The sequence below is a fragment of the Mustela lutreola genome, chromosome 14 (assembly GCF_030435805.1).
Source record: "Mustela lutreola isolate mMusLut2 chromosome 14, mMusLut2.pri, whole genome shotgun sequence".
NCBI lineage: Eukaryota > Metazoa > Chordata > Mammalia > Carnivora > Mustelidae > Mustela > Mustela lutreola.
The window spans coordinates 4432097-4451500 of NC_081303.1; the positions used below are offsets into that span (position 1 = coordinate 4432097).

The following is a 19404-nucleotide window of genomic DNA, read 5'->3' on the forward strand; positions in this document are numbered from 1 at the left end:
TGGGAAAGAACAGCCAAACCCAGCAGCAGAGTGCACATAGCACATACCAGAAACACTACCTGAAGTGCCAGGTCCTGGACAGTGTACAACCCTTTTTTAATAATAACATGACTCTCAGGAGCAGGAAACATGACAAGCTCTCATAATATGCAAAGGACAGAAACCTAGACAAAATGACAAAACAGAGGAATTTTCCCCAAAGGAATATCAAGAAGAAATCACAGCCAGGAATTTGCTCAAAACCGTTAACAAGGAGTGTATCTGAACAAGAATTTAGAACAACAGTCAGAAGAGTACTAGCTGGGCTTGGGATGCCTGAGTGGCTCAGTCAGGTAATTGGCCAGTTCTTGATTTTGGGCTCTGCGCTCAGCTGAGGAGTCTGCTTGGAGATTCCGTCTCCTCTCCCTCTGCCCCACCCCCACCCCCTGCTCATACTCATGTATGTGTTCTCTCTCTCAAATAATTAAAAAAAAATTACGATTTATTGTATATAGATGTCCAGTTTTTTATATATGGACCTTACATGCAGCTATCCTTTTATATTTTCTTTTTTAATAATAGGCAGATTTTTCTTGGGATTTCTGTGTAGAAAATTATATCATCCCTACAAATTTTTCTTTTTAAAAAAATTATTTTAATCCTTTTCATCGATTTTACTTTCTTTTTGTCATTATGTGCTGGTAAAGACCTTGTTATTCCTTATTTTGAAGACATCACTTCTAACCTTATACCATTAGGTATCTTGTAAGTGTGGAATTCAGTTATAAAACCGTCTGGACCTATGGGTAGATACTAATTTTCTTTTAAGGGTGTAATTTAAAAGCTAAGTAAATGTTCACATGGTTCAGATCGAAAAAGGTATTTCAAAAGGGTGAGGGAATTATAGTGAGAGATATTCTTCTAATCTCTGTCATCTCTCTTCTTATTCAATGTTTAATTTTTAGATATCTTTTTAGTTTCTTCATGTAAAGGCAAATGTGGTAGGACTAAATCACTTCAGCAACGCAGGCAGGGGAAACACCTTTAGGGAAGGCAAAGGAGCATGACTGAAAGCATTTGGGTCCTTTAAGTGTTCTATCTGGCCCCAAAGCTTTTCCCCAACCACCAAATGCTGAAAGTCCTGATTAGAGTACTACATCTCATGAGTATTTCTTTTTCCCAAATGCCACGCTGTGTACAGTTTTATTTTACACACATGGTACCATATTTATAGTTCTTCCTAAGAAGCAGTGTTTTATGGCATTTTTCTATATGTCTATAAATATAGGTCTCTGGCATTATTTTTATAGAATAGCTTTATTGAAGCATAACTGACAATAAACTGCAGCATGTCAGGATGTACAGTTTGATAATTTTTGACATTTAATCTATTTTCATAGATGATAATCTATGAAACTATCACCACAATAAAGATAATGAACATATCTACCTTCCCAAAATGTTTTCTCATCCTCCTGTATAACTTTTCCTTCCTAACTCCTACCCCTATAGCAATTAAAGGTCTGTTTTCTGTCACTGTAAATTACTTTACATTTTCTAGATCTTTATGTAAATGGAATATATAGTTGTGTTTTTTTGTTGTTGTTGTTGTTTTTTTGGACAGACCAAAATCACAAGTAGGCAGAGAGGCAGGCAGAGAGAGAGGAGGAAGCAGGCTCCCCACTGAGCAGACAGCCCGAGCGGGGCTCGATCCCAGGACCCTGGGATCATGACCCAAGCCAAAGGCAGAGGCTTTAACCCACTGAGCCAGCCAGGCGCGTCTGTATAGTTGTTTTTTTTTTTTTTTTTTAAGATTTTTAAGTTTTGATTTATTTGAGAGAGAGAGAGAGAGAGAGAGCATGAGCAGAGAGGAGGGGCAGAGGAAGCAGGATAAGCAGGCCCCCCCACTGATCATGACCTGAGCTGAAAGCAGATGCTTATAGGACTGAGCCACCCAGGTACCCCAGAATGTATAGTTTCTAGTAAAATTTTTAATGCCTCTTGGTATTTCACTCTTTGGGAGGCCTGTACTTGAGTCCTCTATGCTAAACATGTAGGTTGACTTTTTCTCCCGGCTCTTATAAACTGCCTTGCTATATATATTATAGTGTATATACAAGGGTGAATGTTTGGAGCTCTATGTCCTTAGGATAAATTTCTAAAAGTATATTGCTAAATCAAAGACTGTGGTACCCTTTGAGACTGTGTATATGCCCAGCTGCCCTCTAGACTAGTCACTTTACACTTTTGCTTGCTTTCCTTAGTGAAGTCATTCCTTCTCCAAGAATGTTCTTTGTCATTAAAAAAAGAACCTTTTAAAAAATACTGTACGACAAAAGCAGTGTCTTGTGTTATTTATAGTTACCCCCCCACTAGTGATATGCTTGGGAAATAGTGAGTAATTTAATGGAAGTCTAGTTTATGCAAACTGTTTATGTTTAATATGAACTATTATTTTGGTTGGCTTACCTCAATAATTGTCTTGTGTTCTTTGAAAGGTTTGTTATTGAACTTTGTGAACCTATTCAAGTAAAACAGCTTGATATTGCAAACTATGAATTATTTTCTTCAACTCCTAAAGACTTCCTCGTTTCTATCAGTGACAGGTAAATTCTAAAGCTGCTTTCTACAAGTTTATGTTGGATCTCCAGAATAAAGATTTCAAAATGGGTCACTTTAAAACTTTATTTTTTTATTTTAATGTATCAGTTTGATACATATTCTTACAGTTTGTAAGAATAGTAATAATGCTGTTGTATTAGGCACTTACTAATCACCTTACTTTATTGAATCATACAGTGCTTATAATCATATAATATTATTCTTTTATAAGGTGAGGAAACAGATAAGGAAAGGTTAAATAGGTTGCCCAGGTCACATGACTTGTGAATTGGAGAATCAGGATTCAAACCTAGATCTGTCCTTATTTTTAATTATTATGCTCTGTTGCTGCCAAACGTTTTTTAAAAAAGTTACTAAAAACTTTCATGAATCCTTCATTTTATATATAATGAGGTATATTTTTGTTATAGTGAATTTTAAAACGTTTGTTATGTGTGTGATTATAAAAGAAATAACATAAGGAATTTGGTAAAGAATCACAATCCATTCAAAGATGACTTATAAGCATTTTAATATATTCCTTCTAGGGTTTTATATGTACTTGTATATTTACTAATTCTATTTTAAAAATCAGCTTATATCCTGATAATATCCTTTCCTCTTTTAAATAACACCATTTAAAATTTTTTGAGTATAGATAATGTATGATGTTATGTTAATTTCAGGTGTACAACATATTGGTTCAGTAATTCTGTACATTAAATATGCCATTTTTTTTAAGTATGCCATTTTTAATGAATAGTTTATATTTTTCCTTCACTGGCAGTATTTACTCATTCAATAAATCCTTTCTGGAGCATCTCTGAAATGGCATATTTGAAATGGTAGTTTCATACTACCATACTGAAATGGTAGTATGCTGTTATTTATTCAGCTATTCTTCTGTTGTCGATCATTAATGGTTTTCCATTCTCTTCTCCCGCCTCACACTCTGCACCACATACATCGAGTTACTGAAATTAATTCTCAAGACCTTTTGAATTCCATCCATTTTTCACTTAATAACCTTGCTCAGATCACTTCTTTTTCTCTACACTGTACTTTTCTTATATGTCAGATGGACATACCCAGCTTTGACAAGTTAAGTATTTTTTAGTTTTAAGAGTACTCCATTATTTGAGGGATTTTTAAAACACTGTAGGAAATAAAAATGATAACTAGAAGGCTTTTATGTTCGATTTTCTTTTAAAGAGGGGGAGTAGCTATGTATGATCTGTAAAATTATAGTGTAATGGTAAAGGATTTTTTCTGTTTCCCTTTCCACTGGCACTTTTCTTTATATTTTTTTATCATCACACACTTGTTAGTATGTGAAGAGTAGTACCTCCCTCCAAAACAATTTCTTGACTACTCTTTGTTTTAAAACCTCCAGTTTACTTGGAAACCTAAGAAGCTTTTTGGTCCTGCCTTTTGTCTTACTCTTTTTTTGTTTTCTCTTTGATAATGGTGTGAGTTTTGAAAGATATTCTTTACCTGTAAAGAAAAACCTGTCAGAGTTTAGTTGGAAAAGAAAGTGCATCTCTTCAATATTTTACTCCTATTTAAACTATGTTAAGTGAATGTGTGCACTTGGAGTGGAAAAAAATAAACAAGATATATTTTCAAGATGTGTTGGAACTTCTCAACATGTGGTTTATGATTTTTTAAAAAGAATGTTTATATTTATATTTCCTAGATATCCCACAAATAAGTGGATTAAGCTGGGTACTTTTCATGGTAGAGATGAGAGGAATGTCCAGAGTTTCCCTTTAGATGAGCAGATGTATGCAAAATATGTGAAGGTAATGTTTATACCTACCGGACTATGTTTTATAATGAAAACATACCTATTCATACCTTTTTATACCTTACCCCACCTTTTTAGAAATCCTAAAACTTAGGAAATTTAATGCAGTATTCTTTTTGATAAAATAATTCTGACCTGCATTTATTATTTTACAAAACAAATATGAATACATTCCCTTTTGTTTAATCTGACACTTATGCTAATTTTTTTGATACTTGCAGCTCTGATGAAATTTCAGATTATGTCTTAAAATTTTTTGAATCTCTATGTAAAATGCTATCTTCATCTCTCTGTATTTCAAAACCCAAATACTGAAGTCTTTGAAGCAGGTCTGATTTTTTTTTACTAGAATCTGATTCTTAGATCATTTTAATTTTAATATCCAGTTATTTGTTTTATATCTTTTCCCTTCTTTGTTGTATGTTCAAGTGAGATATTGTCCAAATACCAATTTCAAATAAACTTTTAAACACTTATATTCAGTATTCCTGCTGCTTTCTCCACCATTGCAAGGTGGAATTATCTACCAAAGTAGAATTAATTATCACTCTTGAATTGGATTTTAGACAAAATACAGGAGTTTCCTATTCCTCTGCTCCCCTCTTTTTTCTTTAAAATAATAGTACTCCTTCAAATGCCACTGTTTATAATACGACCTTTTGGAATGATAGCAGCTCTAATTTCTGTCTTTTCTTCTTTAAATATGAGAACTTAAACTACCTGATCATCCTCTGGGATTTTACTGTCTGTGTCTTTTTTAAGCATGTATTAAATTGGCTTCTATGAATGGGTAAACTTGTAGTATTCCTAGTCTCAATATAGAAATGCTAAATTCTGTTTTTAAAAATGCAGTTGATATTCTCTGTTAATGGTTAAACAGTATTCAAAAAATGAAGGTGTATTTTCCATTTCTTTTAAACAGTTGTTTAATGACCTTTTTATATAGCAGTTTCTACACTGTGATATGGAAAATTTTTAAAAATTATTTGGCAGGTGATACAATTGTATTTAATTTTACAATTAAGGCAACCCACATGGTAATGAAATATTTCCAAGAATCATTCTTTATACCATCTACTTTATTAATAATGGCAGAACATAACTTACTGGTGGTATAAAAAGTGCCATTTCCTACTTGGTTCTTTTTATGGTGGGACACTATAAAGCATCTTGATGATGACTTTTCTAAAAAGTTCTTTTTGGTAGCATTAGTTCTAAAAAAAAACATTTTTTCTAAAATGTTTTTCTAAAAAACAATCCAAAAAAAAAATTTTATTCTGATCCTAATGTCAATAAATGTATACGTTTACCTGGATTTCCCTTATCCCAAAACTAAACCCAGATGTAGGGTCTACTTTTTAATAGCCTATATTTTAAAAGTAGATTGATATATATCTTTTAATTCTGTAAGTTATACTTGAAATAACATAACATCTGAAAAATTTATGCTTTCCCTAAAAAATTTATGTACAAAATGGTATAAGAGTAAATATTGTTATGCTAATCTTTTTATCAGTATGTATATACATGTGTATATCCACATATGTACCTATATATAGATATATATATACATGAAGCATCTGTACTATTTGAATTAATTTAAGACACAGGTTGTTTCTAGATATTCTTTATTACTTTTAGGATATTTTTGTTTCTGACAGGTAAAACAGCAGCAATGAATTTTAGGTTATTCAACTTAACCTTAAAGTTAATTTCATTGTTACAGGTAGATTATACTTTCTAGCTTTGGTGGTAAAAATTTAAATCATTGATTTGATTTCTGCAAAGAAATAAGAGTACTACAATGTTATCCATCACAGTACATTGCTTTCTATAATTATACAATATAATTTACAAATATTAAATGTTGCTTATAGCATGTTATTCAGACTTTGGAACTGATTTCTTTTTCTTTTCCTTCCTCTTGCTTCAGATGTTCATCAAATACATAAAGGTTAGCAACCTTCTCTTTTGCAATATTGAATAACAGGGCATGGCATATTACTGCATGACAAAAAAGCAAAACTTTACAGTTACTGATTTTTGGGGAAATGAGGACTTTATTTTTAGAAATGTTATAATGAAAGAAACTCCATATATTGTTAGATAATCTCACATGCATTGTGCTTTTTATTCTTTAGGTAGAGTTGGTATCACATTTTGGATCAGAGCACTTTTGTCCATTAAGCCTTATAAGGTAATACAGAACAACAGACATTTATCAAGTGTTTTGTTTTTTTTTTAAGTGGTGTGCAAAAATCCCAACATACTTAAAGTGAAGAAATAGTTTTCTATTATGTGAAGTTAATACTATAGAAATATAAGCTTGTAAACCTTTCTTGTTCTTGAATGCATTTTAGAAAATGTAAAAATTTACTCTAAGAAAAAATAACCATCATGTGTGTCTGGTCTAGCTTGCTTGGTATTTTGCTATGATGATAGTATATGGAAAATTACTGGACTGATAAAACTGGCCATCACATTTTTAAATGCCTTGAATAGATAAAATTTGAATAGAAACAGTCGATGGATGACTACAGGTTGAGAAACAGTCATTATTTTGGAGTCCAAAAGCTAATGGCCCTCAAAAAATTACCAAAGTTAATGTATTTTGTCATTTATTATGAAGAGATGACTCTTCACAACTCTGTTTTGTTTTGAAAGTCTTTAATGGAGTTGTTGTTAACAGGGTATTTGGCACTAGCATGGTTGAAGAATATGAAGAGATTGCTGATTCCCAGTATCAGTCAGAACGTCAAGAATTATATGATGAGGACTATGGTAAGTGACTTTAAGACACGTGACTATTATGTATATTTTTTGCTTTTTTAAAGTCTCATAGCCTGAAGGGATAGGAGAGGATTTTATGACACCTTCCATTTATACTTTATCAAGCAAGTCCTAATTTTAGGAGATCTTAAATCATAGCCTGTAAGTGAAATGAAGACATTTACCAGCGGTTGGTAAAGTACATGGAAAAGTTAATAAAGTCTTACCAATGTGATTAAAATTTTGGTAAGCAGTGGAATTATTTTCCTTGGCTTATCAGTTAGATAAATGGCTTATGAATCTCGTTTTCTTTTTGTGAACATATTTTAGATGTATAGTGAATATTTATTATAAAATAGGCTTTAAATGCCAGCTGACTTTGACAGGACATAATCCGAGCTTGCATTTATTTATTTATTTATTTATTTATTTGACAGAGAGAGATCACAAGTAGGCAGAGAGGCAGGCAGAGAGAGAGGAGGAAGCAGGCTTCCTGCTGAGCAGAGAGCCCGATGCGGGGCTCGATCCCAGGACTCAGATCATGACCTGAGCCGAAGGCAGAGGCTTAATCCACTGAGCCACCCAGACGCCCCTAATTTGAGCTTTTAAATTTATTATTGGAGATAGTTCCCAGAGTAATTACTTTCAATTTCTCTTTAAACAGATTATCCACTGGATTATAATACTGGGGAGGATAAATCCTCAAAAAATCTTCTTGGTTCTGCTACAAGTGAGTATTTGGGGATTTTCTTAGACACTATCAAAATATTTCCCAACTTTTTTTTTTCCCTGACATATGTGGATATTTTGTTGTGGTATATAGTTTAGGAAGCCCCTCTCCCCCTAAGTGTTGAACTTGAGTTGAAATCAAAGATAATAGTTTTGAAATGTATTTTTATAGAGATAAAATAAGAAGGGTGGATGAAAAGAAAGGAAAAAATGTAAGCACAAGTTTGTTTTCTTACCTTAAGTGCTTATATTTTAAAGCTTTTTCCTTAGGAGAAGGGACTATGAATTTACTTGGGGAAAGAATTATTAAAGAGGTCCAGACTATATGAGTAGAAGTATCTGGCTAGTCATACTAGATGGGAAAGGAATTCGAATGGTCAGTAGTTCAGAGGTAGTAGGCATCAGTGAAATCCTAGCAAACAAGGAGTCATTGACCTATGGATGTGGTTAGTTTCCTAATTAATTACAAACACAAAGGTGGTTCTTTTCCATAATAATAATGATTCTCAAGCAGTAACAATCATAATAATAATAAAAAAATAATAATAAACTCTTTGTAAACTAAAGAAATAATGACTAAGATACTAGTTCAGTTTTTGTTGTGCCAGCCTGTTACCTGAACCTAGTGGTAAGCTGGCTAAGGAGAGTCTTGGAAAGACCATTACCAGCTGACACTTAATTGGTATTGTTATAATTCAAGTAGGTACATTTTAATGGTTGTTATTTTTGATTATTCGTAAAGAACATAAAATACTGGAAGGAGTTTTGTTTTTATTTGGAGATTAATGGTTGATTATAATAAAAGTAAATCTTCGTGAGATCGATGACTAATTTCTTGTGCATTTTCCTTGCTTCTTTTAGTAAATTGACTTGCTTCAATCCCAGTCTCTTGTGTATATTGTCTCTTTATATCTTTTTAGGTTTTAGTATATATATTTCAGTAGATATTTTGTATAGCTATGGTATATGGAACTAGGTGTTTCCTCTGTTTTTTTCCAGGTATTTTTAAAAATACCTGTAGAAGAGGAACCCTTTATGTAATATTTAACTTTGTTGCATATTAGCTCAGTATACTTTGTTTCACTCTGTTGCTAGTCAGCTGACTTCTGTAGATTAGTGATTACTTTTAAGTAGCATTCTTAGCTATCTAGTTGATGACAGCATTAAAAATAGGTTCTTCATTCATTCCTATGGGGTATAGTTTTTTTTTTAAGAGTGAAAACCTGATGCTGTTTTATCTATCTGGATATTTATGTTGTTCATGTCCTCAGATTTGTATTAAAAAATCTATGCTATGTGGTAGTCATCATAGCTCAATGATCTTACATTAAGTAGCTGTCTAGAAGCATCGTTAATTTTATGGAGTCAGAAAATAGCCCTGGACTGTTAGGGAAGAGAATGCCTTACTATCCTAGACAAAACTCAGTTTATTCACAATAGAGAGCATTTCCCTGTTGGTAATCACTTCATTGACCAAGGTATTATTTGTATTAATTAGATAAAGAATCTTCTTTATATTCTACTTTGGGATCTTTTACCTCAGAGATTTGTTTCTTGGTAACATATCATTTATTTTTCTTTTGATGGCTCTCTCTATTTATCTTTCAGTGTTCTGGTGTTGAAAGAATTTGTTTAGTGAGAGGGAGGGAGGGTGGGAAGATGTCAGCTAAGCCTACACCATAGAAAATCGGGTTTAAAAAGATCTCCGTCTCTTGAAGTTTCAGAAAAAAGAGCCATTAGTAGCTGCAGTGATAAGACTTTGGTGTCACGAAGGTTATGGACATGACCTACCAGAGCTGTGTTCTGTGCTTGTCCTTATGGAGAGTCTGGGACTATTTCTGAGCCTGACTTTGCTACCACCTCCAAGGTGGTATAACATTTAAGCAGTAAATAACAGTTGAATCAGGTGAAAGAGCTACTCTCTGGCACTGAAATATCTGAATTTGACTGTCATCATCACACTTTATGAATCAGCTTGAAATTGGCCAATTTTGAACCTGATATACCTTTTAAATTTAGACAGTGGCTCCAAAACAGAATTCTGTGGGTTTAATTTCTTTTTTTTTCTTTTCTTTTCTTTTTTTTTTTTAGAACCTGGGGTAGAGGGAGAGGAGAATCTTAAGCAGATTCCATGCCCAGCACAGAGCCTAACACATTAGGGGCTCGATCTCACAACCCTGAGCCAATAACAAGAGTCAGACACTGATTGACTGGGCCACCCTGGTGCCTCCCCCAACCTTCCTCCCCCCCCCCCCCGTGGCTTTAATATTAACATAAACTCCTTTTTCCTTTTGGTATTAAGCAGTCAGTAGTTACAGGAAATATATGTCACCAGAGTACATTGATTCTATTGGAACTTGGTTGTCAAAGAGCATACATACTGAATATTTGGACATTCTTGACATCATATAATTCTCTTAGCTACCAAAAAGGGAGAAACCACTACGTTAGAGAAAGCAGCATTCTTGACTTTGTATAGTTATGGCAGCTCTTCTGCTTGATTATTTTATTTACATCCTTGAACCAGAACATTTGAATATTTTACATGAACAAAAAATTCTTAGTATCATTCTGCTTTCCTTGTACTTTGTCATGTGGATTTTCCAGACCATTCTCTACCTTGATATTCTTGCAAGTCTACCTTTACTTCTAAATATGGTCTGCATTTTGTAGAATTGCTTAAAGGCCAGGTTTCTGTGTATACGTTTAAGACAAAGTACAGTTTTTGTGTTCTTTTACATGAAAGTATTTTTTATGAATATATATATTTTAAAGACCTAGAAGGAGAAGGGAGATTGAGAGTGGGCATGCAGCAGAGGTATCTAAATACACATGGGAGGAAATAGTTACTTTGTTGGTTTGTCTTTTTATGTTGTAGCATAGGTAGTTTGTTTTCCATAGAGAAAGGAGCCTTGGTGTGCTGAAGACTGAGTATTACATGTTGATGGTCCCTGGGGAGAATTTCATTCCCAAAAGAATGAGATTGGATGAATAGTGCCCTGCTCAAAGATAAAGGAGTTGACTACTCTGGAGGAAATTAAGGACAAATGTTGAGTTTGGTACTATATACCAAATTATTACCTTAGCCTATTCAGAAGGGTTTTTTAGTGGCCACATTATGACAAGCTATCGTGTGTTTGTATGCGAATTGGGAATGGTCAGAATAGAATATTCACAAAGCTGCTCTCTCTCAAAAGACAAAATAAGCCTACATTTGGCAGTGCTCTGAATAGAAGCAAAATTATTTTTTAGATGGACTGAGAATGTAGAAATTTGCCAAATTTTGCTTTTGTTACCAAGTAGCCCCCTGAAATAATGATAAAAGTAGTATTTTAAATGAAGGATGGTATAAATCTTCTTTAGGTTTAGGTTAAAAAATAATACTCTAAAGCTGCTTTCTTTACACAGATCCACAGATATATTCTGTTCTTGAATTCTTTAACAGTAAATGCCCCAGAATTTAAATGCCAAAAAATTTGTTATGTGAAGTCAGAGTGCCCTTTGAAGCACAAAGGACTTTAGAATATAGATTGGATTCCAGAATTTTGATTCCCTGAAGCAGTCTGTTTGACGGAACTTTAGCTGTCAGGCTAAGTAGAAGATCAGATACTCTTGCGACATTGGTTGACATTAAGGTGGATTTATGTGGAAATAAAAGAGTTTCCATTGCTACTTTATCTTGGTTTGTGTGGAAATACGGTGCTTCTGTTTTTGTTTTTATCTGCTGCTTTAGAATCCCCGCTGCTGCATTGTTTACTAGTTTGTCTGGCCAAAGGAAGGGCAACGTTACCTGAAATCCTAGACATTGACTGTGAAGCAAGTGTGAAGCTTTTGTGTGTTATACCAGTGACTGGAACAAAGTATCATTCCTGTGCTTTGTAAAGATAGAAATTTATTACTCCTGTTACCACTTTAAACGTCTAAAACTTCTCACTATTTTCTCCCGCCATAAAACATGCCAATCAGCTCCAGGTGACAGTGCTTGGCTTCCTCACCGGCCCCGGGTAGACTGTTCGCTTTTCCTCCTTCGATCCTTCTCTACTCACATCTGTGATTTTCACTGAAAGTGTGAGGAAAACCCTATGGGTTTCTTAGGAAAGGAAGACAAGACAGATATAACTGATGAGACTTAATATGTAGCTCTTGCCAGAGGTTAATATTTTAATAGGAGAAAACCTGATAAAATAGATGAATTAACTTCTAGCAGAATGTTAGGGATTAGACTGGGGATGAAAATTAATTTCCCTTAAAATTACCTCATAGACGGAAGCAACCTATTCTCAGCACCAGCTTTTTATGGAGTTAGGCATTTTGTGACACTCAAGTGCCTTTGGCTATTTATTCAGATGTTAAAAGTTTTTACTACTTTACTCATCATCCGAGTATGCTCTTTAGAAAGAGAGGCAGAATTGGCAGGTATGCTGATAGCTTTCCCTACAGCATTGAGAGTTTCAGAACTTTGACTTAACCTGTCCATGCCCATACCCACCCAGTTCACAAAAGATTTTGTGTCCTGTGTTATCCATTAAGCATCATTAAAAATTATCAAAGAAATTTGATTCTTTGTATATCAAGTTGGGATTTAACCCATATTATCAATAAATAAAATATATTCATAGTTGAAAATAAAATTTTCCGGCTCTCCTTTGGGTAGTAATCGTCCCATTTTATTTATATCTATAAAAATCACCGGTTTAGGAAAAACTACTTCTTCAAGCTTGTTTTTGTTTTAAACTGTAGGAACTTGTTAAAGAGAAACAAGCTTTTCTGTAAAATACTAATTTTGGTTGTCACATTTTTTTTCCCTGCTCCAATACAGGCTTTATGTTGAACTTTATTTGAATTTTGTAATATATTGAAGATAGTGTCTTAGCAAACGGTTTGGGGAGGTTAACCAAAATAGTATGATTAAGTTTTAAATTCTTTCTGAACTTAAAAATTCAGTTTTATGTTTTATACTTTTTGGCTGAAATTTGTGTCCTGTATTGGACTTACGTAGTAAGATGAACAAAAAGGTAATTAGTCCCCCCAAAATGCAAAAAGGCCATTATAAATGGTTTCTGGACTATCTGATATTAAGCTATATAAGAATTTTTAGGTGTATTAGTATTTTTTCTGATTGAATTTTGTTTTAGATGCCATTCTAAATATGGTGAATATTGCCGCTAATATTCTGGGAGCAAAAACTGAAGACCTGACTGAAGGTACCTGATCATTTAATGGGTCTTTTAAATATCTGATACTCCAAGGGTCATTCTAGTTAGAAAAATTAATTAATAAGCCAAGGAACTTAATTTTTCATTTAGAAATACAGAAATGAATCAAAGAGACTTACCAATCTTCTGTTAATCATTGTTTATTTGAATTTCACAACAATCCTGACTATATAAAATTCATGAATTTCTTTTTTGATTCTTCCTGCTGTAGAAGTAATAATTTTATCCCTTACCTCTTTCCTGAAGCTTTCTAGTGGTACTTCATGCATGCTTTTATCAAATAACTACTCAATTTAAAAAGTGATTTTTTTTTTTTTCCTCTAGAGAATGCCAGATAAGAGTATTGATAGCAAGGATAAGCCATCTTGCCTTTTTTGTTCTTAGAAAATCCTTAGTTCTAAATGTGAACTTAAAAATGACTCATACATTTCTTCTCATTCTCTTTAGTAACTCCTTTAGGTGTCTAGAAGGCATGTTAATCATGTAAGATTACACAAAATTTATAGTCATTTGACTTGCTTAAATTATCTGAAAAGTTGAAAAAGAATATGCATTATTTGTAGTTCTGATTTTGTTTGATCATTTCTTTCTAAAAGAACTTTAATGGAAGAAAATAAAGTCTGCGGTAGCAAACCTGTTTGACTTTTTTTTCCTCCCCCAGAAACTAAAGTTCTTTATTTGTTATAGTGAAATATCTTCATGGTATAGTTTTTTAAAATTAAACTCAACGTGGGTATCTTTCTTAAAATAGGAAATAAAAGTATATCTGAGAATGCCACTGCCACAGCTGCATCTAAAATGCCTGACTTAGCTCCTGTTTCAACTCCTGTTCCATCACCTGAGTAAGTTCTGTTGTGATATTAGAGTTCTTTTCAAATGGAGAGCTAAGTGTACTAGTATACAGAAAGGTACTTGGATTTATGTGTGAAATGATTATCTATAGAAAGCTCTGAGTCATGGGACAGGCATTCCACAGCCACTTAAAATATCTCTAAGTTGCTTTTTAGGTACCAGGAATGTACTTCACTCCAGACCATATGTTTGTTGTTTTGATATTATATATAATTTCTATTATTCACAACACTGAATCCTTTTCTTATTGCAAATAATTGGCTTAATTCTGTAGGTATAGGTTTGAGGACAAATTTTTAAAGCTTTCATTTATTAAATTCAAATTTAAAAGCATTGATTAAATACCTCTGCTGTGCCTTGAAAGCTATAAAGGGTGCCTGAAATTCCTAGAGCAGTGATTCTTAAATTATTTGTTTGTCTCACAGCAAACTCTTAGAGTGCTCACTTTCTTAAATTAAACTAGATAGAGGTCTTCTCCCAGATTGCAGTGGGGCACTTTGGACAAGAATGTCTATCATGTAGTTAACATAAAATATCCCCATTTTTTTTTTTTAAGTCTTTTCTACTAGAGATGATTAAGGTTTTTGCTATGTGAACTTCTTATCTATAACAGATAAGCTTATAGACTGGATAATTGGGTATGTTTATTTTAAGTTTATGTGTGTTTCATTAGATACACCCTGTAAAATTTTGAAAGCTTTCCCTGTTAGAACTCTGCTTAACAGGATGGGATATTTGAACAGGAGATGTATAATGAAATGTGCATTGGGTGTGGTTTGAATTATAATTCCTAAATACCATTCTATTTAAAAAATGAGATTTTTTGTGGTTTGAAGGGCAAGTGACAAATTTTTATTCTGTGTTTATTCGGAAAGTGATTAAAGATATTTATTGGATGACTAGAGAGAAAATATAGCAGTTTATGTCATTGATTCCTAGAAATCTATTTAGGATAGGGATATTCTTGGTATTGTTTCTAATTATGTGGAGCGTGTCTGCTAGTCCCAGTTTTAGCACTAGGCTTCTTCAATTAGCAGCACATATAGGTCTTATTTTTCAGAACTAAAGGAAACTGATTTCACTTCGTGTATGTGTATGCATGCACACAGACACACACATACATACACACACGCCTCTATATATACATATGACTATTTGTTGAAAGATACCACATCAGGCTAATGTAGTAGTTTTTACTTTTCTCTATTAGTTTGATTTTAGTAGATTTTTTAATGTAATTGCTTACTTTTTAATTTAATGTTTCTTTATATTTGTTTTGAATTCTTTTTGATGACTGTATGGCAGTCCTTTGAAGAAGATAAATGAAAATGAAAGAATGTGATAGGGTATCACTGTTAAAGTTACTATGAAAAGACTTACTTCTTTTCCCACCTTTGAGTTTTTTAAAATACAGCTCTGATTAGGATATATTTATAGATGGGATATAACTTAATTTGTACCAAATTAATTCACTTTAGTTTTTCTCCCTCCATTTCTTCAGACGCTGCTCCTTTTTACTGTCATTATTTCTGTTGTAGATAGTAAACAATAAAGATGTAAGAGATGTCATTAGAGACCATGTATCTGTATTTCATCTATTTAGAGAAGCATAGTCTAATTATGTTTTAGTTTTGTCCAGTTGCTATCAGCAAGATGATCTAGCTTTTAGATACTATTCTATTGCTACCTTTGTTAATCTGATACTAGTTTTTATTCAAAGACATTTCCTGGAATTCTTAGTAATTTGTCAGAGTAGGAAAATTATATATGAAGATGTTTCTTTTTTTTTGGTATTCAAATGACTTTATTTTTTCAGTTTTTACCTTTTGTGCTATAAGGGCTGCACTGGAAGTTTATTTTTATTTTGGAATAAACTACAGACATTATAATTTACAGCACTATTTCTACCAGCTCCACCCCCCACACTCTCCTACCGTATATACGGACTCTAGATCCTAGAGATGGGATTAGGTTACAGGTGGGGCAGTATTTATTATTAGTCAGCATTTTCATTAGAGTTCTTAAATATTTGGCTTTAAGTAATAGAGAATTAGCCAAGATGATGTTAAGATTACTTTGGGGAGGGAGAGATGCAGGTAATTGTGTGTGTATGTGTAATGCTATGCTGGAATTCCTCAAGTCACCCACAGAAAAATTTTCTAGCTACCTTTTGAAAGTATGATATTCAGATACAAAGTACATTCATATATTAAGAATCCCAAATTCTAGTATAATTGTTTATACTCCACGTATAAGCAATTCTAAAATAGATACTTTAAAAAAGCAAGTTTGGTTTAGTAAATACGGTGATTTGGGTTTTCTGGCTTATCATTTAATAAATGGCCCTTCTGTTACCATTTCTGAATAATACTTATTTGTTAAAAATGACTTGAAGGGGAACATTTCATCCAAAAAAAATTTTAGTTTCTGTTGTATCTAGTATCTTTTATTTGATGTATGATACATTGAATTTTTAGCAGAATTTTAACTTTGGACTTCTAATTAAAGTGATATGTAATTATGATTATGTATTTCTAGGTATGTGACCACTGAAGGACACATACAGGATACAGAGCTAACATCACCAGATACTCCAAAAGAGAGTCCAATCGTACAACTGGTTCAAGAGGAAGAAGAGGAGGCAGGTCCATCTACAGTGACCCTTCTGGGTAGTGGTGAACAGGAGGATGAATCATCACCGTGGTTTGAGTCAGAGACACAAATATTTTGCAGTGAACTGACCACAATTTGCTGTATTTCTAGTTTTACAGAATACATATATAAATGGTGTTCAGTTAGAGTTGCTCTTTATCGGCAACGTAGCAGAACTACTGTGAGTAAAGAAAAAGATCATCTTGTGTTGCCTCAGCCGCCTTTACCACTTCCTGCAGAATCAGTGGATGTTTCAGTATTGCAGCCCCCGAGTGGAGATTTGGACAGTAGGAGAAAGGAAAAAGAGGCTGAAACTATTGTTCTAGGTGACCTAAGTAGTATGCATCAAGGTGACTTGATTAATCAGAGTGCAGATGCAATAGAACTTGAACCAAGCCATCCTCAAACTCTTTCTCAGTCTCTTCTTTTAGATGTTACTCCAGAAATCCATTCATTATCTAAAACAGAAGTATCTGAGCCTTTTAAATATGAGGCAGGACCTACACCATCTCAGGTGATCCCTCAGGAGACTTCTGTTGAGGTTGATAATGAGACAGAAAAAAAGTCTGAGGGTTTTAGTTCTATGGAGAAGCCATCTGTGATCTATGAAACAGATAAGCTTAATGAAATAATGGATAATATTGTAAAAGAAGATACAAACTCCATGCACATTGTCACAAAGCTATCTGAAACAGTAGTGCCACCTGTAAACACAGCTACTATACCAGACGGTGAAGATGGGGAAGCCAAAATGCACATAGCTGACACACCAAAGCAAGCCTTGACTCCTGTTCTGGATTCTTCTTCATTACCTGAAGTAAAAGAGGAAGAACAGTCTCCAGAAGATGCCCTTTTGAGAGGGCTACAGAGGACAGCTACAGACTTCTATGCTGAATTGCAAAATTCGACAGATCTAGGATACGCTAATGGAAATCTTGTACATGGATCAAACCAAAAGGAGTCTGTATTTATGAGACTTAATAATCGTATAAAAGCCTTAGAAGTTAACATGTCTCTCAGTGGCCGCTATCTGGAGGAGCTTAGCCAAAGGTAAGCCTTATTATCAATAGCACAGTCTGCTTGGCAAGGTGAGTAGCATAGTATGATTTCTGAATAGAGGAGTCGAGGATTAATTATCTCATGATATAGTAGTAGTCAGTACCGGTTAGCTGCGGAGAGTGTTACTTGAAGGTCGATCAATGACTTAACTGATTTTCTTTTTTAGAAGTACTGAGTGATGTAATACCTTTGTGTATTAGGGTGACAACATGTTTTAATTTTCTTCAAAAGTTTCTCTTTTCTTCTTTTGTAACTTTAGCTTCTTCTACTCTTTGGTTCCCATAGTACTCATGTGAAAATTATATAACATTTATCTATACTGTGTATGTAATATCTATAAAAACATTAACTATTGAAGCTCTTAGTGGAACTAGACAAAATATCAAGAGTTTAAATCAGTGAGGACTAGAGTACACTGAACTGGATGATTAGGCAACATCTGCAGTCTTTCAGAGAAGTCCTAGAATCCTGGTTCTGGTTGTGATAATTCATGCTGTTTTGCTCAAAGTGCCAGCGGGCTTGTGCAATGATTAAGGACCCCAGGCACAGTTCTCCATTTTTTTTATACCTGTTTAGTCTTTTTTATCCCTTAATTGTGCAGGGTCCTTAGGGCTTCTCCTCCCAACATTTTGCAATCACCTAGGCACTAAGTGTCTAGAACGTCTGAAACACCACCTTCCCCTTCTTCTTTTAAATGAAAATGCTACTAATGAGATGTCACTAAGGTCACCATTATATCCTAATGGGTTTCCTCCTAACCCATACAGACAATTTAGTGGCAAAATGTGCGTGCATGTACATGCGTGCCCACTTAAATACCTCCTGCCTGGGGCACCTGGCTAGCTCAGCTGGTTAGGTGTCTGCCTTCAGCTTAAGTCATGATCTTAGGTCCTGGGATCTAGCCCCGCACCAGGCTCCCTGCTCAGTGGGAAGTCTGCTTCTCCCTCTCCCTCTTCCCTTCCCCCACCCACACTTGTGCTGTGATTTCACTCAAATAAATAAAATCTTAAAAAAAAAAAAAAAGTACCTCCTACCTGTTTCTCCCTACCCTAACTGCCTCCACAAAGGAATCACAGAAATCACTAATTTTTTTTATGTTTAACTGAGATATAATTGACATTAATTTCAGGTATACAACATAATGGTTTAATATTTGTATATATTGTGAAATGATTACCACAGTAGTGGTAACTAGTTAACATTCATTACCACAGAGTTACAAGATGTTTTCCTTGTGACAAGAATTTTCAAGATGTACTCTCCTAGCAGCTTTCAGATACTGAGTATTATTAACTGTAGTTACCATGCGGTACGTTATATCCCCTTTACTTACACATTTTATAACTGGAAATCTGTGCCTTGGACCCCCTTTGCCCATTTCTGCCATATCCCATCCTCTACCTCTGATAACCACCAATTTGTTCTCTGTATTTAGGAGTTTGAGGGTATTGTTCTCATTATTATTTGTATATTCCACATATAAATGAGATTGTATGATATTTATCTCTTTCTGACTTATTTCAGTTGCATAATGCTCTCAAGGTCCATCCATCCATGTTGTTGCAAATGGCAAGATTTCCTTTTTTGTGGTTGAATAATACTCCATCGTATACAGATACCGCATTTCCTTTATCCATTTATCCTTTGATGAACACTTAGGCTGCTTCCATGCTTGGCTGTTGTACATAATGCTTCAGTAGACATGGGGATACATACATCTTTTCAACTTAGTGTTTTTTC

The 19404-nt window shown here is 34.0% G+C and overlaps 1 protein-coding gene across 4 annotated transcripts in view; it reads left to right on the forward strand.

Moving 5' to 3' along the window:
* Positions 1 to 19404, forward strand: part of SUCO (SUN domain containing ossification factor) — an 86629-nt gene that overhangs the window by 43033 nt on the left and 24192 nt on the right. For 3 of the 4 annotated variants that reach the window (XR_009347306.1, XM_059145425.1, XM_059145427.1), the window contains 9 exons: positions 2478 to 2585; positions 4277 to 4382; positions 6321 to 6341; positions 6529 to 6584; positions 7077 to 7168; positions 7821 to 7886; positions 13021 to 13089; positions 13853 to 13943; positions 16492 to 17655. Coding sequence is in view for 3 of the 4 variants with exons in the window: in XM_059145425.1 (XP_059001408.1) it covers positions 2478 to 2585; positions 4277 to 4382; positions 6321 to 6341; positions 6529 to 6584; positions 7077 to 7168; positions 7821 to 7886; positions 13021 to 13089; positions 13853 to 13943; positions 16492 to 17655 (1773 nt within the window). In the remaining variant the exon portion in view is untranslated. The remainder of the gene's footprint in view (positions 1 to 2477; positions 2586 to 4276; positions 4383 to 6320; positions 6342 to 6528; positions 6585 to 7076; positions 7169 to 7820; positions 7887 to 13020; positions 13090 to 13852; positions 13944 to 16491; positions 17656 to 19404) is intronic. The other variant, XM_059145426.1, reaches the window with a different exon arrangement.